The following is a 23,231-nucleotide window of genomic DNA, read 5'->3' as shown; positions in this document are numbered from 1 at the left end:
ATACCATATTTTGATCTTTCCATCGGTTTTGTCCCTGAATACATGCATGGTCTTATCGGCGTATTTAAATCTATGATAGGAATGTGGTCAAAAGAAACAAAAAAGTATCTCGAAAAAGGTTCGATAAAAAAATTAAATCAAGAAATATCTGACATAAGAGTTCCAGACATTATTCATAGAGTACCAAGAAATTTAAAGTATGCATCGTTCTATAAGAGCTCAGAAATTTTAAATCTTAGCCTTTTTCATTTTCCAATTTTATTGCGAGAAAAATTGAAAGATAAATACTATCAGAACTATATACTTCTAGCAAAAGCTACGTCGATTTTATTACAAAAAATGATAAAAGTAGAAGAAGTTGATTTTGCAGAAGAATTAATTCGCAAATTTTGTATTGAATTTGAACAACTATATGGACTCAACAAATGTACCTTCATTACCCATCAACTGATTCATTTACCACGATTTGTAAAATTATGGGGACCAATGTCAAATTGGTCAACCTATCCGTTTGAAGATGGTAACAGAGAATTATTGAAATGCGGCCATGGTCCAAACAAAATTAATGTTGAAATTGCTAATACTTTAGAATTTTCTAATGCTATGAATATTATGGAATCTAAATTTATTGAAAATAATAATGTAAAAGAAGAAACAATTACGTTGCTGAACGTTTTAAAAACAATTTAATTACAAGACAAGTAATATCAGCTTTACATAATGAAACATTGATTGACGTTGATGTATTAGAGCGAGAACCTTATGCTATTTATGCAAAAGCAAAAATTAATGGTATTATTTATAATTCGGAAAAATATTTAAGAGAAAAAAAAAGGTGCAATTCTTGTATAGTATGGAATAACAATCAGTCGTTTGGTACTATTGAATTTTTTGTCAAGTTTAGGAATTTATCATTTGCAATCATTAGACAGTTCATTTCGCGCTCTGTTAATAATATTGAAGTTACTTTATCAAACAACAGAAGAACTCAATTGGATTATATAATTGCAGTACAAGATTCATTTCAAATTCAAGCTGTTCAAGTACATGATATTGAAGGGAAAGTTTTAAAAATTCAAGATTTTGTTTGCTTGCTTCTACCACTAACTTTACAAAGTTAACTTTAATATGTTAGGTTATCATTTCATCTTATACAAATATTGGTTAATTTATGACTAATAAATATTATATTTTAAAAAAAAAATTTTGGTGTTGAGGTCCCAATCTTTCCTAAAATTTTATTATGAAGTTATCATAATATATCTTTCTGGTTTTGACTGTTTCCAGCTCAAACCTAATTATCTTAAAGCAGAGTTTTTGGTATTTTTTAGATTTTTTTGAGAAATTTTGGAAAAATAAATATTTTTTACATGCATTATAATGACATTATAATACATTATAATAACATTATAATGGGCAAATCATTATAATGACATTATAATATTTTTCCACCTGGGATTCCATTTATGATAAACTCATATGATACATTATATAGATCATAGAATCATTATCATCTAAGACAGCAGCACAGCAGACAGACACTTCAAGACGCACGGAGATCACCAAAGTTAAGCAGCATTGAGCAGGGTTAATAGTTGGATGGGTGACCGCTGGTGTTATAGCTATAAAATTATATCTAGATATTTTTTTTTGCATTTTATTTGGTTACACAGAATTGCGTAGGACCATATTAAATATTCTATCCATAAAATTAACCCAATAATTAATTAGATGTAATAAATATATAATTAAATATTGTTATATATAATTATATATAGTTATATATAATTATATATAGTTATATATAATTAGATATGATTATATTTTGCCATTTTTCATATATAATCATATATAACCAATTTATATATAAATATATATAATTATATATAAATATTTTTTCTCGGGCTAACTCACAGGATTTACTAAATAAAATGGTAAGGAATAATGAAGATGAGCAGTTGGTAAATGCTAAAATGGAAATTGAATTATTACGTGATTTAAACCAAGAACTGAAATCTAAAAACCATCTATTATCAGAACTACTAGAACGGAATAAAGTGGAGTTGAACAATAACAAATCTTTCGCTGATGCCTTAAAAGCAAACAATAAAGAAAGGCTCCCTGAAGTAGTTCCAGCCATTGTCATTAGAACGAGGAATAAAGAAACCGGCAAAAACTGCGTACATATAGTTAAAAAAAACATCACAGCAAATACCAGCGCACAAATAAAAAAATGTATTATCTACAAAATCAGGCTCAGTGGTTGTGAAATGTAAACACAAACAAGATGTCGCAAGAACCAAGGTGGTGCTTGCAGAAAAACTTGGTGACAATTATGAAGTAGAACAAGAGAAAATGAGTGCTCCCAAAATAAAAATTTATGATATTGATAGTGACATGGACAAAGATGAATTGATTGAGGACATATGTAACAGAAATAATGCATTTTTTGACAACAATTTTAAAATTGTCGCTAATTTTTTTAATAACAAGAGGAAACGTAGCATAATACTTGAAGTGTCGTCAAACATCTATCTTAGTGTCATGTCTACGAGAGTGTTATTTGTCGGACATAAGAGTTGTCGTGTGTTTGATGTTTTTAATTTGAGTTTATGTGACAAGTGTGGCCGTGCTAATCACAGTCACAAAAAGTGTAACAATGAAGTGAATTGTCTAATATGTGCTGGGAATCATGATACTAGTAAGTGCACCAGCACTACTAAAAGATGCATTAACTGTGTTTATTATAACAATAAATTTAATAAAAACAACTGTACGGATCATGTAGCAACAGATGTCAGTGCGTGCGAATACCTTAAATTCAAATATAATAATGTAATAAAATCAACTGATTACCCTATAATACCACAGATACCAACCCACTTTGGTAAAGTAGTTGAACCAAAGAGGGCAGCAGCATAAATTTTTAATAAGTGCTTATTACTTATCATAAATAAATACTACTTTCTAATAATATGATCTCTAATCAAGATTTAAATTGTGTTATTGAAGAGTCAATAGACATAATTGATGATTTAAATGCCAAACTTGCTGATAGTGATCTTTCTATACTACATGTTAATATTAGAAGTCTCAGCGCCAACTTCGAAAAACTAGAATTATTCTTAGAACGATTATATTGTAAGCCTTATGTTATTATCTGTACAGAAACTTGGAATCTAGTAGAATATAAGTTTTTTTCGTTGAGGGATTATAGTATATATTATAATCAAAGTTTTGTAAATAAGGCAGATGGAGTAGTAATCTATGTTTCAAATTCTCTAACTCATACTACTACTATAGACATAGTCGGGCGTTGCAATTTTATTACTACATGTATAAATATAAATAATGGTCTAGTTTTAAAAATAAGTGGAATATATAGATGTCACGATATTGATAAAGATGAATTTATAAGAAACCTGAGTAGTTATATAGATGCCAACTCGAAAATTAAAAATCACATACTCGTTGGCGATTTTAATATAAACTTAAATAATACAGATTGTCACTCAGACTTACTTTTGTCTTGTCTTTTGGACATAAACTATCACCCATATTTCAACAATACTACAAGACCAAATAACTACAACGGATCGTGTATAGATAATATGTTTGTTAAATCTAATAGTAATAATTTAAAATCTTTTACCTATCGTCAAACACTTACTGATCACTTTCCATTGTTTTTATCGTTAAAATTTCAAAAGTCAATAAATCGTAAAGAACCCAAGCCATATCTTAACTATAAATTACTCGAAAAAAATTGTAGCAATATAGCCTGGGATGATATAGTAAATATACATGATCCAAATCTAGCCATAAATAAACTTATTGCGTTAATACAAAATCTTATAAAAATTGCATATGTAAAACCTAAAATTAATAAATGTAAACTAAAACCACGTCAAAAATGGATCACGACTGGCATTATGAAGTCATGTCGTACAAAAGAAAAACTATATATTAAGTGGAAGTTAAATAAAGATAACCGAGAATTAAAAGTTAAATACGATAAATATTGTAAATATTTTGATAAAGTAATAAAAATTGCGAAATGTAATTTTGAAAGCAAAACAATCACCAGTAAATCGAACAGTAGCAAAGATCTATGGAACTATATAAATCAAAAGTTAGGGAAAAACGCGTGTAATAATAATGATATAGACTATTTAATTAATAATGAGGTAAAGATCTCTAATACTGAAGAAATTGCTGACACTTTTGTAAATTTTTTCAGTAATATTGGCATAGATTTAGCAACTAAGATGAATAATAATGACAAAAATACTATGTATAACATAGAAAATAATGTAAAATCTATTTACTTGAAACCTACTGATAGTCAGGAAATTGAATGGGTAATTAAAAATCCGAACAAAAACAGTTTCACTGTAAAAATCGCGCCAAGTCCACGTTCATAAGACTTTGAAGAAAAAATTTTTTTTCTTTACAAAAGATATAAAATCAAAATATTAAAAAATCCAAGTAACCGATATGATTGTATATAATTTTCGGAAATTAAAAAACATTTTGTTGTAAATTTAAAAATTAAAGAAATAATTTTGGAACGTATTTAGTGTGCGTGGTTGTAAAATATTTTACTTTTTATGAAATTCGTAAAATCTATCTACTAAGACTGAAAAAAAATTTGACATACACAATGACGCACACCAAGTACGTTCCAAAATTATTTCTTTAATTTTTAAATTTACAACAAAATGTTTTTTAATTTCCGAAAATTATATACAATCATATCGGTTACTTGGATTTTTTAATATTTTGATTTTATATCTTTTTGTAAAGAAAAAAAAATTTTTTTTCTTCAAAGTCTTATGAACGTGGACTTGGCGCGATTTTTTACAGTGAAACTGTTTTTGTTCGGATTTTAGTATTTTTTGTAATTATAATAAAAATTGACAATTCGTACCAACTTAAATCTCGCGTTGGCTGCATTTTTCATAACAAACTATCCTCTTGAAGCTACAGTTTATGTAGAAATAATTCCAGCGTACCCTGGCGAGTGTAGGTGCAAGCTGTGAAATATCTTTTTCTAACTGTAGTTTCTTATCTATAGAAGGATTACCATGGATTCTCGAATTATTTAGTCTGTGGCATGTCACTTTCTCCATAAGAAAAAAGTCAGGATCTAAAAATCTGGGTCGCTATAGTTTGTGCCAGTGAATTTAATTAATTTTAAATAGAATTTATTATTTTCAAAGACCATTATTAATTAATATTGATAATATAATATATAACGTATTATTATAGAGTATCATTGAAGAAAAAAAGGTCTGTAGAATGAATAAAATTTTGCAACCTGAAAATATCGTTCTGCTTACGGTAAACACACTCGGTAGTCTGGCGCTCCGTTTACAACGGATTTGAACGGAACTTGGCGCCAGATTCTACCGAATCTGTGGATCTAAAAACACAGCAGGAGGGGTTGACGGAATCAATACCAAAGTTTTAAAATTAATAAGTAAATATATTAGCATACCACTAGAAATCATCTTTAATAAATGCATGACAAGTGGGGTATGGCCAGATGCTCTGAAATGTGCAGAAATCTTGCCTATATATAAATCGGGAGATAAACATAGAACTACTAACTATCGTCCAATATCCTTAATATCAAATATAGCCAAAATTTTAGAAAAAATAATACATGAACGAATGTATAATTTTGTAATGGACTGTAAAATTATTGCTGATAATCAGCATGGTTTTCTAAGAAATAAAAGCACGAAAGATGCTATTGTAGCTATCACTAATTTTATTCATATGAATCTTGATATCAATAATCCGACAGTAATAGCTTTTTTGGATTCAGCGAAAGCTTTTGACACGGTAGATCACGTTATATTGTTTGATAAATTATATAAGTATGGAATTAGAGGTGTTGCTGCTGAGTTAATCAGTAATTATCTTACAAATAAGTTTCAGGCTGTCAAACTTAAAGATGTTATGAGTAAATCATGTAAGGTGCAGATCGGTGTTCCCCAAGGCACTATCTTGGGTCCACTGCTATTCATATTATACATGAATGATATTTTTAAAGAACTACCTGAAAATTGTTTAGCTGCTTACGCGGATGACACAATAATTAAATGTACTGGTAAAAATTGGGCAGAAGCTCAAGCACAAATGTCGGAACAACTTAATAAAATAGGGAAATGGATGTGCAATAACTATCTAACTTTGAATATAGAGAAAACTAATTACATAACTTTCGGCTCATACAAAAACAGCATTCCAGATAATTTTGTATTAAAGATTTATGATAAGGTTATTAATCGGTCTGACACTTGTAAATATCTGGGTTTAATTTTTGATAGTCATATGAGATGGGATAAACATGTCAAAGAAATTCTGAGAAAGACCAGATATTTCATGTTTATTTTCTACAAGCTAAAGAATGTTATGAATAAAAAAGCCTTAAAAATGATTTACTATGCTTCATTTGAAAGTATTGTAACGTATGGTATTATTGCCTGGGGGGTAGTTATAAAAATGTAATGAAAGTGCTAATGAATACTCAAAATAAATTAATCCGATTTTTACATGATAAAGATGATAAAACTCCGATAATGGGAATTAAAAATAAGTTTATTGTAGAGTCTCTATGTTATCATTATTCTTACTGTAAAGAAAAATATAATGATTATAAGGGTAAAACTAGAGCTAAATCCTTACAATTACCAAAGATTAATAAAAATATTTCGCGCAAAAATTCTAAATATATAGCAATTAAGTATTTTAATAAACTACCTCAGACTTTAAAGTCGTTAAATATAAAAAATAAGCTTAATAAAAAAAAAGGATTTCAGTGGATAGCATCAATTGATATCTAATTTCATGATTACATCTTTGTTATCATAATATGGTCTCTTGTTTTTCTTTTTTCATTTTAAAATGATACTTTATATATTAATATTAAGTCTTTTTATTGATAAGTTTTTGTTTCTCCAGGTCTATGTACAGGTGTTTTTTATAACACCTCTATAGGTGCATATTTTGTATGTATATACTAATTTTGTATCCTGGTAATAATAAATAAATAAAAATAAATAAAGCCGTAACTTATACATTTTTCTGCTGAGTGTGTACAAGTAGATGTAACATCGATAGAAGAACAATTTCTCGTTTTATACCTGTGCTTATTTTCAGTTGTTACAATTTTTTTATACAAATATTCAGATTTTTTATTCAATAAATGGCTTTATGTATTAATATATAACAATTATATATTAATTTCTGTTTTATGTTCATCCATCCTAACGTTAATAACTAATATACATCAAAAGAAAAAATAATTTTTTTCTTTCAGTGTAATAATTTTAAGGGATAATTTCAATAACATGCAAATTTCATAAAAAAGCTAACTTGTGACATTTTCTTATAATTATTTATTCAATTTTACCATTTTCAGTTATTTCCAAAAATGTTAATTTGATAAACAAAATGACAACTGGATTAAAAAATTCTTAATTTTTCTTTTAATTATTAATAAAATGCACACAAAAGATGAATACTACATTTTTATTGTAGAAATTTATGATTCATCACTGGTTCGACTCTTGGCTTGGGCTATTCGAATCATTTCTCCGGCTTACCTGCAAACTTCTGAACTCCTATAAAAATCTTTCCCCTCTTTTATCTTCGTCCATTCTAATTTTTCTTGAAAAAAGTTAAAAATATATTTATTTTTACAGATTCTTTTATTAGAGGTAGTTTATAGTCAATTTTTTTTAAATTATATTTATATAAAAAATAACAACAAAAATTTTTTTAATTTATTTTATTATTTTACAATAAATTGTTGCTGATTTTTTAATTATTATTTTTTTTCAATCAAGTCCACTTGAAAATATAGAATATGTTTGTATTTATTTAAAAAAAAATTATCTACTATCTCATGTAATAATTAGTAGGTCAACTTATATAATAACTAAGAAAATTTTCCTGTATTGTTTGCTACAATACATAATTCCTTCGAACTGTTCAGGTAAGGAAGTACCGTTTGTCAAACTACACTTAACGCCAGTCAAGCCACAGCAACGTCAGGTGTATGAACTCTGGCCACTCTGGCGTGTTATAAGCTTTAAATTTTAGATCCTTTAGAAACTCCAAAGTAATTTTATATTAATTGTTTGCATAAATGTGATTTTATTAAAGGTATGTAGTGAATTTTTATTTTTATAATCTAGTATTTAAACTTCTTGTTTAATTAAATTTTTTTTAAATCTTAGCACGTCTTTGAAAAATTTTGTTGTTTCTTTAGAATATTTATTTATTTCGCGGTATTATTTGTATTAGAAATAGCAACAAATTCCTTCGAAATGATTTTCTAAGACTGCTTATCAAAAATAAACTGATACCCGATAAATAGTAAATTAAAATTGCTTAGTTAAAGCTATCAATGACAATAGTTCGAACGAAATTATTTTTTTAATTGTGTAATAAAAATTATTTTGATATTTTCAGAATAAAACTTTGTTAATTTTTTATATAAATTTAATTTTATTTAAATATCTGAAGTTATTCTGATCGTTTTTTTTTATGTATTGATAATGACCATTGTGTACCGTTATTCTGTATCAAACCTTGAAGGCGAAGAATGTCAATTTAATGTGGGCTACGGTATTCAGAATCACATATTTTGAAGATCAACAGCATTACATTTAAATATTTTATGAATCTTAAATAAAACTCTTTATTTAAATATTTAATGTTTGCATTTTCTTTCAAGAAGCGAACATAAACATGTCATTGATCTTGACATTATAATATACTGTAACTACAAATATACGTACTAAGTATATTTATTGAGTCATTTCAATGTTTCTATGTTATCTAATAGTTTCACTTTGAATATTTATTATTTATTATTGAAAAATAATTATCAATGCATCGCGAATATTTTTTTTTCAGTTAATAAAGTTAAAGTTTTATTCAACAGAACGCAAACATAAATGCTTAAATAAATGAAAAAGTATACATCATTTTTATTTCAAGGAATATATAGTTTAGTACAAGGCCCGTTGAAGAAGCAACGGTATTCTAATAATCATAATCCGAAACGTTTCCGGCTTGTTGCTTAAAAAGATGACAATATTGACCCGTATTTTCAACAGCCAAAATTTCTTGAAGTAAAAATAGTAAATTCTATCGGAAATATATTGTAAAATATTTTGTGAGCGTTACAGCGACAATTATTAAAATTTTTGCAGAATCTGAAATCGTACATAAATATTTTTATTTTAGTACCGGATAATTTTTTTTAAGCAAATAAATTAGTACAAAATAAATAGATTTATAGTTTCTTGCAATTTCTATACGTTTAATATTATTTAAATCCTTACGGTAATATTTATTTTATTGAGAAAAATCCTAAAAATTATCAGAAGTCTATTAATTTCAATAAAATAAATATTTAATCTTTTTTCATTCGCAATTTTTGATAAATCAAAATTTCGGCCAGAAATTTTTGAGAACTTTTTTTTACAAAATTATTTAAATATTAAAAGGAGTAATATTGATCATTTAAATACTGTACAGTTTATAATATTTGGAGCCTCAAGGCCCTACATTCTGACTATAGGTATATAGATGACAGTTTTAGCCATAGTCCACTGAATATTTGCACAGGTTGCACGTTGAACTTAACCTTGAAACCCAAAAAATAAAAACATAATTCTCAAAATTATATGTGTGATATAAAGAATGTAGGGTAAAGAAACCAAATATTGACCAACCAACATAACAACTTGATTCGAAAAAATCTAATAATTTAATTTTATGTTCAGTACGTAATTATCAATTTTTAATTGTAGTTTAAATAAAAATTTAATACATTGTAAGTTTTATTATAACACATTATCTAGTTAAATAAAGTTTATTTAAATATAATAAAAAAATTATTTCTACATAATTAAAAAAATCTGAAAATCGGTTGACCGTGCAGGCCCTAGAACTTCCTGCTAAGTTTGCATTTCAAGCACCTTAAAATGTATTTTTTGATTAATATTTGAGCTTTTCAAGCTCAAAGCACAGTTTTTCATATTTTGAGCTCTTCGAGCTCAAAATCTATTTATTATATAAACGATAACTTTTGAATGTGTCGTTCGATTTTCTTTTTTAAGAAAGCATTTGACGCAGTTTTTAAAGCACAATAAGAAAATGTACATCTTTTTATTCATTGGTTAAGAAATCTCGAAGATATCATAAAAAAAATACCAAAAAACAAAATTTTACGAATTTTTAAAGAACTACGTTTTGATAGACCCTTTTGAATGACGTGTCGTAGAACTTAATCGGTTGATTTGTTTTTGAGAAACCGTACGACAAAAATTTATTGACACACACACGGCCGGACACTTTGGCGGGAATAATCAGAATGGCTTCCTGGAACCTTTAAACGTGGACATCTGATGAAAACTCGACTTTTGAAAATCGGACCGAAATCAATAATTTCCCATTCTTAAAAGTTTTCAATTTTCTTAGCGGGAAGTTAAAAATATATATTTGTATGAAATATCGTGAATACAGTTGCCAGTTCTCACGCAAACATACGTAGATGTACTTATTTTTATTTTGTTGGTAACATTTTTTATAAAACTAAAATGTTGAGTAGCCAACTTCAGGGTGTCGGTTTTTCGTGACGGTGTGCGCGCGCATCGTAAAAATTTACCCTCATTATTTTCGCCTAACGCGCCAAAAGAAGTATAACTTCAAAAAAAAAGTTTATGTACAAATATCAGAAAGTTGTGAAAAGTTGTGATCACATTTGTGATCAATTTATATACAATTAAATCTATACTAATAAATGGAAGCCGGTTATTTTGTTCGGTTATTCTGCGAAAACTATTGAACCGATCGGAATAATACTTATACCATAATATGCAGCGTGTTTCGGAGAAGGTTTTAGAATATGATATATCGGTGATTACTTATTCAGAACCTATATTTTTTTGACTTAGAAATAATGAATTTTTATTGTAACTAAATTTATTCTATTCGATTGTCATTTGGTTAAAATAAATTTTTTAATTCTATTGGTGATATTGATATATGTACTTAGCAGATTTCTTTACTTATGAGACCTGCGATTTTTTTAACTGAAATTTTCAATGCTCAGTACGAATTTTTAACTTCCCGCTAAGAAAATCGAAGATTTTCAAAAATCGGGAAGTTATTGTTTTCACCCCGTTTTGCAAAAATCGAGTTTTCATCAGATCTCGACGTTTGAAGGTCATAGGAAGCTTCCCTGACTACTCCCGCGAGGTTGTCACTGTGTGTGTGTGTGTGTGTGTGTGTGTGTGTGTATGTGTGTGTGTGTGTGTGTGTGTGTGAAAAATTACTTTTTGAACGGCTCATCCGATTTTATCGCGGTTGGTGCTATTTGAAAGGGCTTGGCCAAACTTAGATTTTGAGTACAATTTGGACCGATTCGGATCAGTAGATTTTGAGAAATCTTAAAAAAACTAAGAAAAAAAATTTTTTCAAATGTAGTTTTTTTTTTGTAACTTTTAAACGGCTTCACCGATCGATTCCAAAAACTAATCAGTTTTAGACAATAAAAAACCACGCTGATCGCCACTAAGCTGGTCGAAATCGGTTAATTCGTTCGAGAGATATCGTGAACGAAAGAAAACCGAAAAAAAGTGTTTTTTCGAAATTACTCCGAAATTTTTGGTTCGATCAATTAAAACCTGAAAATTCTCTATAAGGATAATAAAACTTCGTTGAATGCCGCTGACCGCGTAAAAATCGGTTGATCCATTCAAAAGTTATTGCGGTTTGAAAATTCCAAAAGTAGTGTTCTATGAAACTTCTATCAGACTTTTGAGCTCGAAGAGCTCAAATGCATAGAAATACTATCTCTTTGAGCTCAGCGAGCTAAAAATATCACATAAATTATATTTTGAGCTCAAAAATCTCAAAAACGTCATAAGTACAATTTTAAGCGCCCAGGTATGGAATTAGCGGGAAGTTGCAGGGATGGCCTTTAGGGTGAACCGTTTTACTAATTTTTTTTTTTTCATATCAATTATTATTCATTTTTGTAAAAAAGACACGGGAGTGTTATATTGATTGTACATTGAAAGTTACAATAAATATTAGCTAGAATAATTATATGGATAAAAAGAGCATGCCAATTCAATAGAATTGGGAATCTGAGCAAGTCAAAACAATACTCTAATTAAATTTCAAGTCTAGATTTAAAAATGCAACTCTATAAAGCGTCCAGCGGAGCGAGCAACTAACAGCTAGTACTTTATAATCAATTAATAAGTATCTGTCAAAACAATTGAATATCGAAAATTAACTATCAATAATTTTTGTTATAAAATCCATATTAATAATTGAAATAATAATGTGTTCAACAACTGGTGTTGTAAATTATCCAGTGTACCTAATATTAATATGACTTCGTTCATTGATTTAAATATGAGTACTAAAGATAATATTGTATCGGAATACCGGGCAACTAACAACATTACTTCAATTATTAACATATCAGTGAATAAATTACCTAATATTGAAACTATTATAGATTAAAAATAAAAGTTATTCATAAGTTCCATAAGCATGATACTACTGGTCAGTATTTGGAACATAGGCGGTCAATATTTATTACGTAATTGTCAATATTTGAAGCAATCGGCTGTAACGTTAATTATTACAATTTAATATTTATTATTATATGTTTTGTAAATAAAAGTATGATAATTTGTAATTTAAAACTATAAAAAAGTACAACACTTGTTTCAACTCATGAATAACTCTTCCAATAAATTTACAAATAATTGTAATCATGTTTTTGTATCTAAACTGGTCAATGTCTGAAGTCTTTTACATACATATTTTTACAACGTCTAAAAATTTTAATTGCAATGAATAAACAATAAGTGCTGAATGAAATAAAACATTTATCCATAAAGAAGAAATTTTTCAAATTTTTTCGAAAATCGTGATTCTTAGAAATTATAATTTTAAATATTTATAGAGATAAATCATTTGAGAAACTAAATTGATGCCATTTTACTCAATTTTAAGTTCCACTTTATTATAAAAATCATCAAACAATTAATAATTTATGTTTCAGGTTAAAAAAATGTATTTTCCAAAGAGTATAATAATCATAGCTTTCCTGGGCATTGTTGCTGGTGAGAAGAATGATGATGTTGACATTTCTAGTGCATTCGTCGAAGTTGCCAATTCGTTTTTCTCTGATGAATCACCGGGGCCAAATAGGTTTATGAATGAAAATAATAATGTATGGACTTAACCAAATAATTTTCTACTTATCACACATACGAAATTATAATTTCCAATTTATTTCTTCCTTGTAGCAGGGCTTAGCTGGATTCGGTCAAATTTTAACAGGCCTGGGGAACTTGATGGCAGGTTCATCAGGAAACCAAAACAGCAAAAATCAAGGAGGTTTTGATTTATCAATGCTCGGTCCTGTTTTACAGATGGTTGCTTCTTCGGCCGGTAATAGTAATAATAATCAACAGGCGAGAAAAGCGGGGTCTGATAGTGAAGAAGGAAATGGATTTGATTTCGAAGGAATGTTGAATATGGCCAGTATGTTTATGGGTTCACGTGAAAACAGAAATGCTGAAGGTATCATGGGATTGCTTCCGATGATATTGGAAAACTTAAACTCTGGTGAATCATCTAATGATCATCAAAAGAAACATGATCACTCAGCTCATTCATGGTACATGCCACCAATTCTCGAAAATGCACATATTCTGTGGGATCATTTCAGGTAAAAAATCATCAATATAATTAAGAGAATGAGGAAAATTTTGGCTTTGGAGTATTTATATGATCAAATGAGTTTTTAAATTAAATTTAGAATCATTTAAAAGGTCTTGACCTGAATTTGCGCGTTTTCATGGTTTCACAGGCTATTCGGCAATAAGGTAAAAGGCCCTATTATTGACACTATAAGAGTGATCATGAATATTTACAATTTTTTTTATCGTGTTTCAAATCAATATTGTTAACTTTTTTTTTTTATAGGACATCTTAATCATTGTTTTTACTTATACAATTTAATTAATAAACTTTAATAGCAATAAATTCAATAATTATTATGTCAATTTAAAACTATCAAGTCGAGTGTATGTATTATTGACAGTGCAAAAAATTCAAAGAGCCGATTATTGACATAACATAGGCCCTATGATTGAAAGGTCTTTTATTACTGTTAAATTTATATTAACAATAATCATTTATACTAACTAATGCAAAACTATTAATAATTTTTATTATTCTAAAATTCGTTTAAGACCGAGCTTTTCTATATTTTTACCAGGTTTTTTTTAGCAATTTTTTCTAGTCTCAAATACTTCGATTCTTATACAATCACATGACAGTATGTAAACATTAATACTTTGATATGTATGTTGAGGGACTTTGGTTACCTTACATTATGGCCTATGTCGTTAGTTGACGCAAGTTAATTTATGTGTCCCCATCATTGATATCCGCTATTTTAAAATTAATTTTAACTCAATAAAGTATAAATAAATGATTATATGGTTATTTAGACTATAAATAATCTAAAATAATTTTAAACAATGCAATTACATAAAAAAAAAACATTGAGAAATCTGGATTTGAAAATAGGTCTTTCTTAACAATATTGTTTAGAAATTAAAAACGTATAAGCAGTTTTGTCCTACATGAAAAAAAAAAATGTGAGCCGTCACGGGACGCCTGGCAAATGTGAAACATCGACATTATTTTGTAAAAGTAATATGCAGAAAAGAACAGATTGTGATAGGAACTAAATATGTCATAATGATAAAATAAAATATTACGATTTTTTTTTCCAGATAACGATGACTATTTATTGAATAAACATTTATTTTCATTAAATACAAAAATTTACGAATTTATTTCAAATCGTGACTACTTAATTCGTTTAATCAGTGACTTCGGTAATAGTTATATTCGATGTTGCCTCTGAGGACGGTATTACTGTGACAATTGGTCGATGGTAACTGAAGTATGTTACAAAAGTATTGGACATAACATTATCAAGATATCTAATAAATACAGCATCTATTGTTGTTCCGTATCTGGTGGTAGGTTCTCTTGGATTGTTATTAATTTGCAATTGAAATTCTTCTTGGAGAAACGTAATTAATGGCGTTGATTCATCTTTTGCAAAATTTACATGGGAATCCCCAGCTAAAATCAATGGTAGTTTGTCTTTATTGGTTTTGAAAGTTATTGAACCTCTGTGACTGTACGGAAATAATCTCTCGTGTAAAAATGAAATGATGTCATTTATTTTTTTATTAGGAGAAATTTACACAACAATCATCATCAATTCACTTCCATCTTCTAGTTTAACGTGTGAAGTACATATATCGCCAATAGATGTTTAGGAGACATGAACTTCTGTAGCATTTTGAATTACTAAATCCATGTTGAATGTAGTAATATGTGAAGTATTGTTGTTATAAATGGCAACTCCAGCGGCTCTAACATTTTTTCTCTTAAATTTAGCTATACAATGAAAATTAGGTAAGTCAACTGATTCATTTGCAGGAAGAAATGTTTCAGTTAGTAATAAAAAGTTACTCCTTTGACAAATAGAATCTTGTAAATCAGTAGTATGTTTTCTGAGACTTTGGCAGTTTAAAGTGTCATGGTTAATTTATTTCAGGAGTTTATAAATTCAGTGATCAGTCCTTGCAATGCAGTAAGTTTGTTTAGAGATAATCTTTTAAATTCTTGCTGTAAACTTGAAACTGATGGATCTACTCTTCTTCCATGATAAAATCTTAAATTATCCTGACTGTTACATATAAACAACCCTTCAAGACTTGTTACTCGTGTTAAAGCTACGTAAAGTAATGAAATAGAATGACTTTTACTATACTCATAGACCACCTTGTCATATGTACCTCCTTGAGAGCTTAAATAAAAATTAGTATATTCTGGTACTATTAGATTAATAAAATCTTACATAACATTAATAGTATGTCTTGTGTTTAAATGATCTTGGTGATGTCCAGTTTCAATAATAATATTTTTTGACCCCTGTGATGATTGTTGGGTTCTGAAATATTTATAAAAAATATGTTATTAAAATATACAGAAAAATTTAAATTGGCTTCAATATATTTGTAAACTCAAGAATCTTAGCCAGTTATTTCAATATATTACTAAAGATCGTAAATTATAAATATCAATAATGAATGTTTCACTATAAATTCCACTATGATTAGAAAAATTAATTAATTTTTTAATGTTCATATTAATAACAAATAAGAAAAACAATCGTGCGCTGCACGCCATCAGCTGATTTTGAAATACAATTCTGTCAGTCTTAATAAATTTATTCTCTAAGCAATTGTTTTAATGTATTAATTTCAATAAAAATGAAATTAAAATTAATAATTAATTTAAAAACATTATATGCAATGAAATTTATGTGAATTTTAATCTACCAAGAGAGTAGATTTTACATTTACTGGCGCTCAAAACACACCAAATATACGCGTGCTTAATGCACAGATAAATGCATACTTTAATTATAAAAATATAATTAACTTACTGATGATAGTGTGTCATAGTGTGATTTTGCTTTCTTTGCAGGAGGCTGATCACTTTCAGTCTCTAAATTATCACGGTCACACATTTTATTATCAGAAAAATAATTTGTTTTCAAGTAAAACACAGGTTATTTGTACTGTAGTAAACAACACTGTATACACTACGGAATATACACTATAGGTATCCGAGCTCAGTGTAGCGAGAAAGATGGCTCAACGCCGGATCGAGTGGGAGAGAATCGCACAGTCGGTTGCGCATGGCAACGCGTCGCCACACCGTACACACTACTGCATATAGACTGTATATATATATATACTATCATATAGCGTGGCGACGCATCACCACGACATGCGTCGCCATGCCAGAAATCGGTTTTACGTGCGGCTATAGATGTTTCACATCAAAAAATATAAATATGTTAATAAAATCTAAGATAAAAATTAAAATAGTCTGGTACTATTCGATTAATAAAGTCTTACACAACATTGATAGTATGCCTTGTGTTTAACTGATCAGGGTGGCGTCCAGTTTCAATAATAATATTTTGTGATCCCTGTGATGATTGTTGGGAACTGAAATATTTAAAAAAATATGATATTAAAATACACAAGAAAAAGAAAAAAAATTTTAAGTGTGGCTTCAATATACTCATGAACTCAAATCTTAGTTAATTATTGCAATAAATGACTAAAGATTTGCAAATATAAATTTTATTAATAAATTTTTCCATATTAATTCCTTCATGAATAATAAAAAAATAATTAAATGAAGATAATATTAATATAATTTATATAATTATTAATCTTAATATAATTTATATAATTACTAATATGATTAATATGAATATAATTAATTAAATATAAAAATATAATAATTACATTTATGGACACTTAAAAAATACGATCTACTTACTGATGACTTGGTAGTATGCCATAGTGTAGTTTCACTTTCTTTGCACAAGGTTGATCACTTTGATCTTCTGAGTTATCATTATCACACATATTTTATTGTCAAAAATTAAAATAAAAATGTTTCACATAAAAATTAAATAAAACGCAGGTTATGTGTACCGTAGTAAACAACAACGTCGAACTGAGTGAGAAGCCACACCGTACACTCTACTACATATAAAATATATATTCACAGATTCGGTAGAATCTGGCGCCAAGTTCCGTTCAAATCCGTTGTAAACGGAGCGCCAGACTACTGACTGTGTTTACTGTAAGCAGAACGGTATTTTGAGGTTGCAAAATTTTATTTAATTCTACGGTACTTCTTGTTCCTAAATTTTATATTATAACAGTAATTCATGCTTTATTTTACTGATATGAATTAATTATATTCAATTATAATAATTAATCTACTTGAAATTATTAAATTTTATCAGCACAAACTATAGCAAGCTCAAAAATTTCGATCCTGACTTTTTTTCTATGTAAAAAGTGACATGCCACAGACTGAATAATTCGAGAATGCATGGTAATCTTCCAATAGATGGGAAACTACAGTTAAAAAAATACATTTCACAGCTTGCATCTACATCCGCCAGGGTGCGCTGGAATTGTTTTTACATAAACTGTAGCTTTAAGAGGATAGTTTGCTATAAAAAATGCAGCCAACGCGAGATTTAAGTTGGTACCCATTGTAAATTTTTATTATAATTACAAAAAATACTAAAATCCGAACAAAAACAGTTTCACTGTAAGAAAAAATCGCGCCAAGTCCACGTTCATAAGACTATTAAGAAAAAAAAATTTCTTATTTCTTTACAAAAAGATATAAAATAAAAAAATTAAAAAATCCAAGTAACCGATATGATTGTATTTGATTTTCGGAAATTAAAAAAAATTTTATTGTAAATTTGAAAATTAAAAAAAAAATTTTGGAACGTACTTGGTGTGCGTCATTGTGTATTTCAATTTTTTTAAAGTCCTAGTAAATAGATTTTACGAATTTCATTAAAAGTTAAATATTTTGCAACCACGCACACTAAATACGTACCAAATTTTTTTTTTTAATTTTCAAATTTACAATAAAATTTTTTTTAATTTCCGAAAATCAAATACAATCATATCGGTTACTTGGATTTTTTAATTTTTTTATTTTATATCTTTTTGTAAAGAAATAAGAAATTTTTTTTTTTTAATAGTCTTATGAACGTGGACTTGGCGCGATTTTTTCTTACAGTGAAACTGTTTTTGTTCGGATATATGTATACCTCAGTAAAGCGTGGCGACCCGTCGCCACACCGTACACTCTACTACACATAAAATATATATATGTATACCTTAGTATAGCGTGGCGACCCGTCGCCACGGCAAGCGTCGCCACGCCAACAATTCGGTTTACAAGTGAGCCTATAGATGTTTCACATCAAAAAAATGAAATTTTCTTGCGGTAGATAGTTAATACCTTGGAATTTGTTTTGAGCTACAATTATTTTATTATAGCTTAGTTTTAAAGTAAAACTATTAAATTAGAGAAGACTGTTAGCATGCACGAATAAAAACGAACTGTATTTAGTTATGATGTTTTATTCTGCGTAGACAGTTACAAAAATTTATGTGTGTAAAATAAGAGATCTTAGAATCAACTAACTTATACAAAAATCTTAGTATAACATTACAACTTAGATTAGGGTGTAAATTTGTCAAGCAAAAATAAGGAAAGGGAAAGCAAGCATTATTATTGGTGGAAAAGTACGGAAAAATCTAAGGAAGAATATTTTAAGGAAACTATTGGCTAATTAGATGAATAGAAGGCGGATGTATATTGTCAACTTTAGGCGCAAGAGGGGGTATGAGGTACTGACATCAGGTAAGGACTTGAAGGGACTAATGATTTATGATAGGTTGCGGACTTGCTGGCGTCTAAGCAAAAACTTGGGAAAATATTGTAATTAGAGAAATGTGGGTATTGTAAATATAAAAACTAGCTTATTTTTTAAATACTTAAAATTTCCAAAGATAGAATGTCTTGGTTAAGGTATACAAACTACAATAGATGGGAAAAACCTACACGGACAGTAAATAATAAATCGAAATACAGCTGTTAAACCTAGAAATTATTTTGAGTATTTAAAAAGTAACCAAATTTATAGTCGTCTGGGTCCTTCAGATAAAGATGACAATGAGTAGAAAAAACCCAGGAAGTTAGTAAATGAACTATGTTAATTATTAATTGTATGTGTAAGAAATTATTGAAAAAAAGTAAAAATTAATCAAATTGAATTGAGACCGAACAGAATTAAATTTTACTATTTTTTAATTTTAAAAATATGTAAAATTGTCATGAAATATCAACAATTGTGATTATCAATAGATTTTAATAATGAAATAATAAAATTAAATAGAGTGTCAATAGTGGGGGCCCTGTCAATAATAGGTGCTTTTGCCTTAGTTAAATTTGGTATCATCAGAAAGACCTTGATGAGAAATTGTGTCTTTTCACGGTTTTATATATTTTTCAGTGATAGTCAGTTTTTTATGTTAAGTTTTTGGAGTTTTGAATAGTTTGTTGGTTCTATAAATTTGTTTCGTCTCATTTGTCCATTAAAATATTTGTAATTGATCCTGTGATAGCACTATTATTTTTTTTAATTTATTTAAAAAGTACCTAAACTATCCATAGTGTGATTATAAATACAAAGAATTCATTAAGCCAAAGTTTTTTTATTCATAATTCGTAATTCTCAGCAGTTGTATAGTGACTGCAGGTTGCTAATAAATATTACTTATTGAATTCAGAAAAATTAAGTTCATATTTTTTTTCAGAAATTCTGAACTTGGACAAACACTGTGGAAAAATAGTGGGTTAGCTCACATTGTTGGTTCTATGAGCGATTCGGAAGGTCACATAATGTATGAACGGATTCTGGAAAGTTTTGAAAATCCAAGTGCTCGTCGGCGGTGGATAAGATCTCTAACAAACTTTGTGGCTGAATGGTTTTCACATATATCTGATCCTGATATTCAAAGTCGTTACCTGACAACTGCTCAATTCGTAGTCAATAGTTTCTTGAAATCCCAAGGATTTCCCAAGTCAGCAGTGTTCGACCCAGCAAGGCCTTCTGAGAGCCTTACTAGAATGATAAATGCCGGAGCGAAAAGATATCTAAACATGAATATAGATAGTGCTAAGTATATAAGACCTGCAGTGGCGTATGTTCAAGATTTAATAAAGCTAGCTTCTGAAAAAGGATTCATCATGTCCAGGGTAAATGCTCATGAACTCAGCAATCGTCTCAGTGACACTATTAATAATGATATTGTAGCTCCAATTCTTAAGGTAAGTAACAGCTAAATGATAAAGTCGGTTATAAAATGATTCGATGGCTTTTTATTAAATTTTGTTTATAAAAATGTAGCGTACTGAATTGTTGCTCGAAGGTTCCACACGAAAAAAACGGCCCTGTAAATTTACAGAAAAAAATGTCATCATTACAGATGAGACTATGTAAAAACTACATATTTTTTCTGTAAAATTTAACGTTAAATTCTGTAAAATTTACAAGAGTATTATATTATCATTGGCGAGTAATATTATGCATTAAAATTAAGTTTAATTATCATTAAAAAATGTAAATAATAATCCTTTAATAGTAAATTTAAAATTTTTATTGTACGCGAATAAATAATTTTTTTTAATGACTAAAAAAAATAATTTGTCAAGAAGTACACGGTAAAAAATCAGAAAAATTACAATTTTTGAAAAAATTAAAAAAAGGTGATATAAATTAATTTGCAATGAGGCTGACCTGAGTAGCGCTTTTCAATTTATTACGATAAATTTTCAGTAATAATTACAGGAAAAGTTCTATTATGGTTACAGAAAAAATTTTGTTATAATTAAAATATGTTAAATTCACAGATTTAGAATCATAGAATTCACTACGTAAAAATTACATATTGACTCTGAGAGAAGATTTACATCGAGAAAAGACTTGAAGTAAACCATTTCATACTTTTTAAAAATCATTTTATGTTGCTTCTTTGAAAAAAAAAAAACGGTTCGAAAAAAATTTTGCGTGGACGTCCTGATGTCACTCGCTGATTTTGTATGTACCAACGATTACTCCCGAACAAAATCATATATCGAGAACAAGCTTTTTTCATTAGATCTAGAATTCGATAAACTGGTACCGTATTTCATATCAGTAGCCTAATTTATGTAGATTTGTATTATTTTTTTTTTTTTTTTTTTTTCAATGAATTTTATTAAAATTTACTATGATACACATGTACAAAAACACAAGAACTTTTCTTATTTCTCTCACGTCAAAACTATGGTACTACTTAATTAAGCTAGATTTTCTTAGGCTAGGTGCACATATCACAAGAAAAACGGACGTCAATAATTTAAAAAAAATGGAAAATACTCGACGAAGAAATTACTTAATTATTTTTTTTTCTTTTAAAAATCAATTACACAATTTATTTTTTGCTTAAAAAATGAATAAGCTTTATGAGGCGTGCACTTTTGGATTTTCCAAACTTTTCAACACTTTTTTGTGTTAATATCAGAATTAACATAAAAAAATGTTAAATATTAAACTTGAAATTTTTTTACGCCATGACGCAAAAGTTTTTACTGTGCAAAGGGCATCCGAAACTTAGATGTCATTGGATAAAATTACCAAAATTTGCTTTTACATTTTTCTGTTTCCTAAAATAATATCCAATAGTTGACTTTCATGATTTAAAAATTTTGTTCCATTCTTATTTTTATCGAAAATTCTTTTTTATATAATTTAATAAAATTTTTTATATCTTTTACAACATAAAATAACTCATAAATAAAAAATATTTTTACAGACTTACCGAGCGTACAAATGGGCACTAAAATCACCAAAATGCGCAACTCACATTTTATGCGTTATCAATCAAAAGCCGTCAGATGACAATAATAAATCTGTCCTCCGAGAGACTATTATAAAACTTAGCAGTTTTCCAGCTGCGTGGGCAATTAGTACGAAAACAAACGTTAGCTTCTGGACACTTTATGGCGCTATTAAAGAAAATGATCAATGTTTCGTACGTATCTTAGTAAAAAGTTTAGCAGTTTATTATAGTAATAAAATACTAAATTATTTAATGGCTGTTGCAGGAAAAGTATCCAGCTGACTGTAATGATTTCCATGAAGAAGAAATCCGAGTTACTACAGAAGCGATCCATAGCGAATTATAAGTATGTGGCATTATGTGCATGTAGCATAAAACTTAAAGACTTATTCAATACAAGTTGATAAATTTTCAAGTGATTTATACATTGTTAAGGCACCAATGGCTTTCAATATTTTTCATGAATCCGTTATAGTCGAGAAGAAAAAAAAAAATATTGGTTATGTTTAATATTAGTCTGATAACATAAAGATATTATTTTATTAGTTTACTTAACGTTTTATTTTATCTCAAAAGTTATTTTAAGTTGAAAATATAATTATTTTACATCGTTTCAAAAATATTAATCACAAGTAGCATTTGAATTGTATTGAGAATAATGATAAATTTGTTGGAAGGTCTACAATCATAAATGTTCATCAATGTTTAAAACGTCAAATAAGCTCCATACCATTAAGTGCAATACTATCACATATATATAGATATGTAATTATAAGTCAAGTAATAAGAAATGTGAACTTT

The 23,231-nt window shown here is 28.1% G+C and overlaps 1 protein-coding gene across 2 annotated transcripts; it reads left to right on the top strand.

The window, feature by feature from the left end:
* Positions 1 to 8,016: 8,016 nt before the first annotated feature.
* LOC123271369 lies at positions 8,017 to 23,231 on the top strand. Of its 2 annotated transcripts, none has more exons than XM_044737673.1 (6): positions 8,017 to 8,178; positions 13,112 to 13,282; positions 13,362 to 13,783; positions 20,364 to 20,877; positions 22,404 to 22,622; positions 22,696 to 23,231. In XM_044737673.1, the coding sequence occupies exons 2-6, from the start codon at positions 13,121 to 13,123 to the stop codon at positions 22,774 to 22,776; spliced, it is 1,398 nt and encodes a 465-aa protein (XP_044593608.1). In that variant the 5' UTR covers positions 8,017 to 8,178; positions 13,112 to 13,120; the 3' UTR covers positions 22,777 to 23,231. The 2 variants fall into 2 exon arrangements, with proteins under 2 accessions (XP_044593608.1, XP_044593607.1); XM_044737672.1 differs by having other exon boundaries at positions 13,359 to 13,783.

Source organism: Cotesia glomerata, linkage group LG9 (assembly GCF_020080835.1).
Source record: "Cotesia glomerata isolate CgM1 linkage group LG9, MPM_Cglom_v2.3, whole genome shotgun sequence".
NCBI classification, from domain to species: Eukaryota; Metazoa; Arthropoda; class Insecta; order Hymenoptera; family Braconidae; genus Cotesia; species Cotesia glomerata.
The sequence above is the reverse complement of the archived record's forward strand: the minus strand, read 5'-3'. Positions and strand labels throughout refer to the sequence as shown.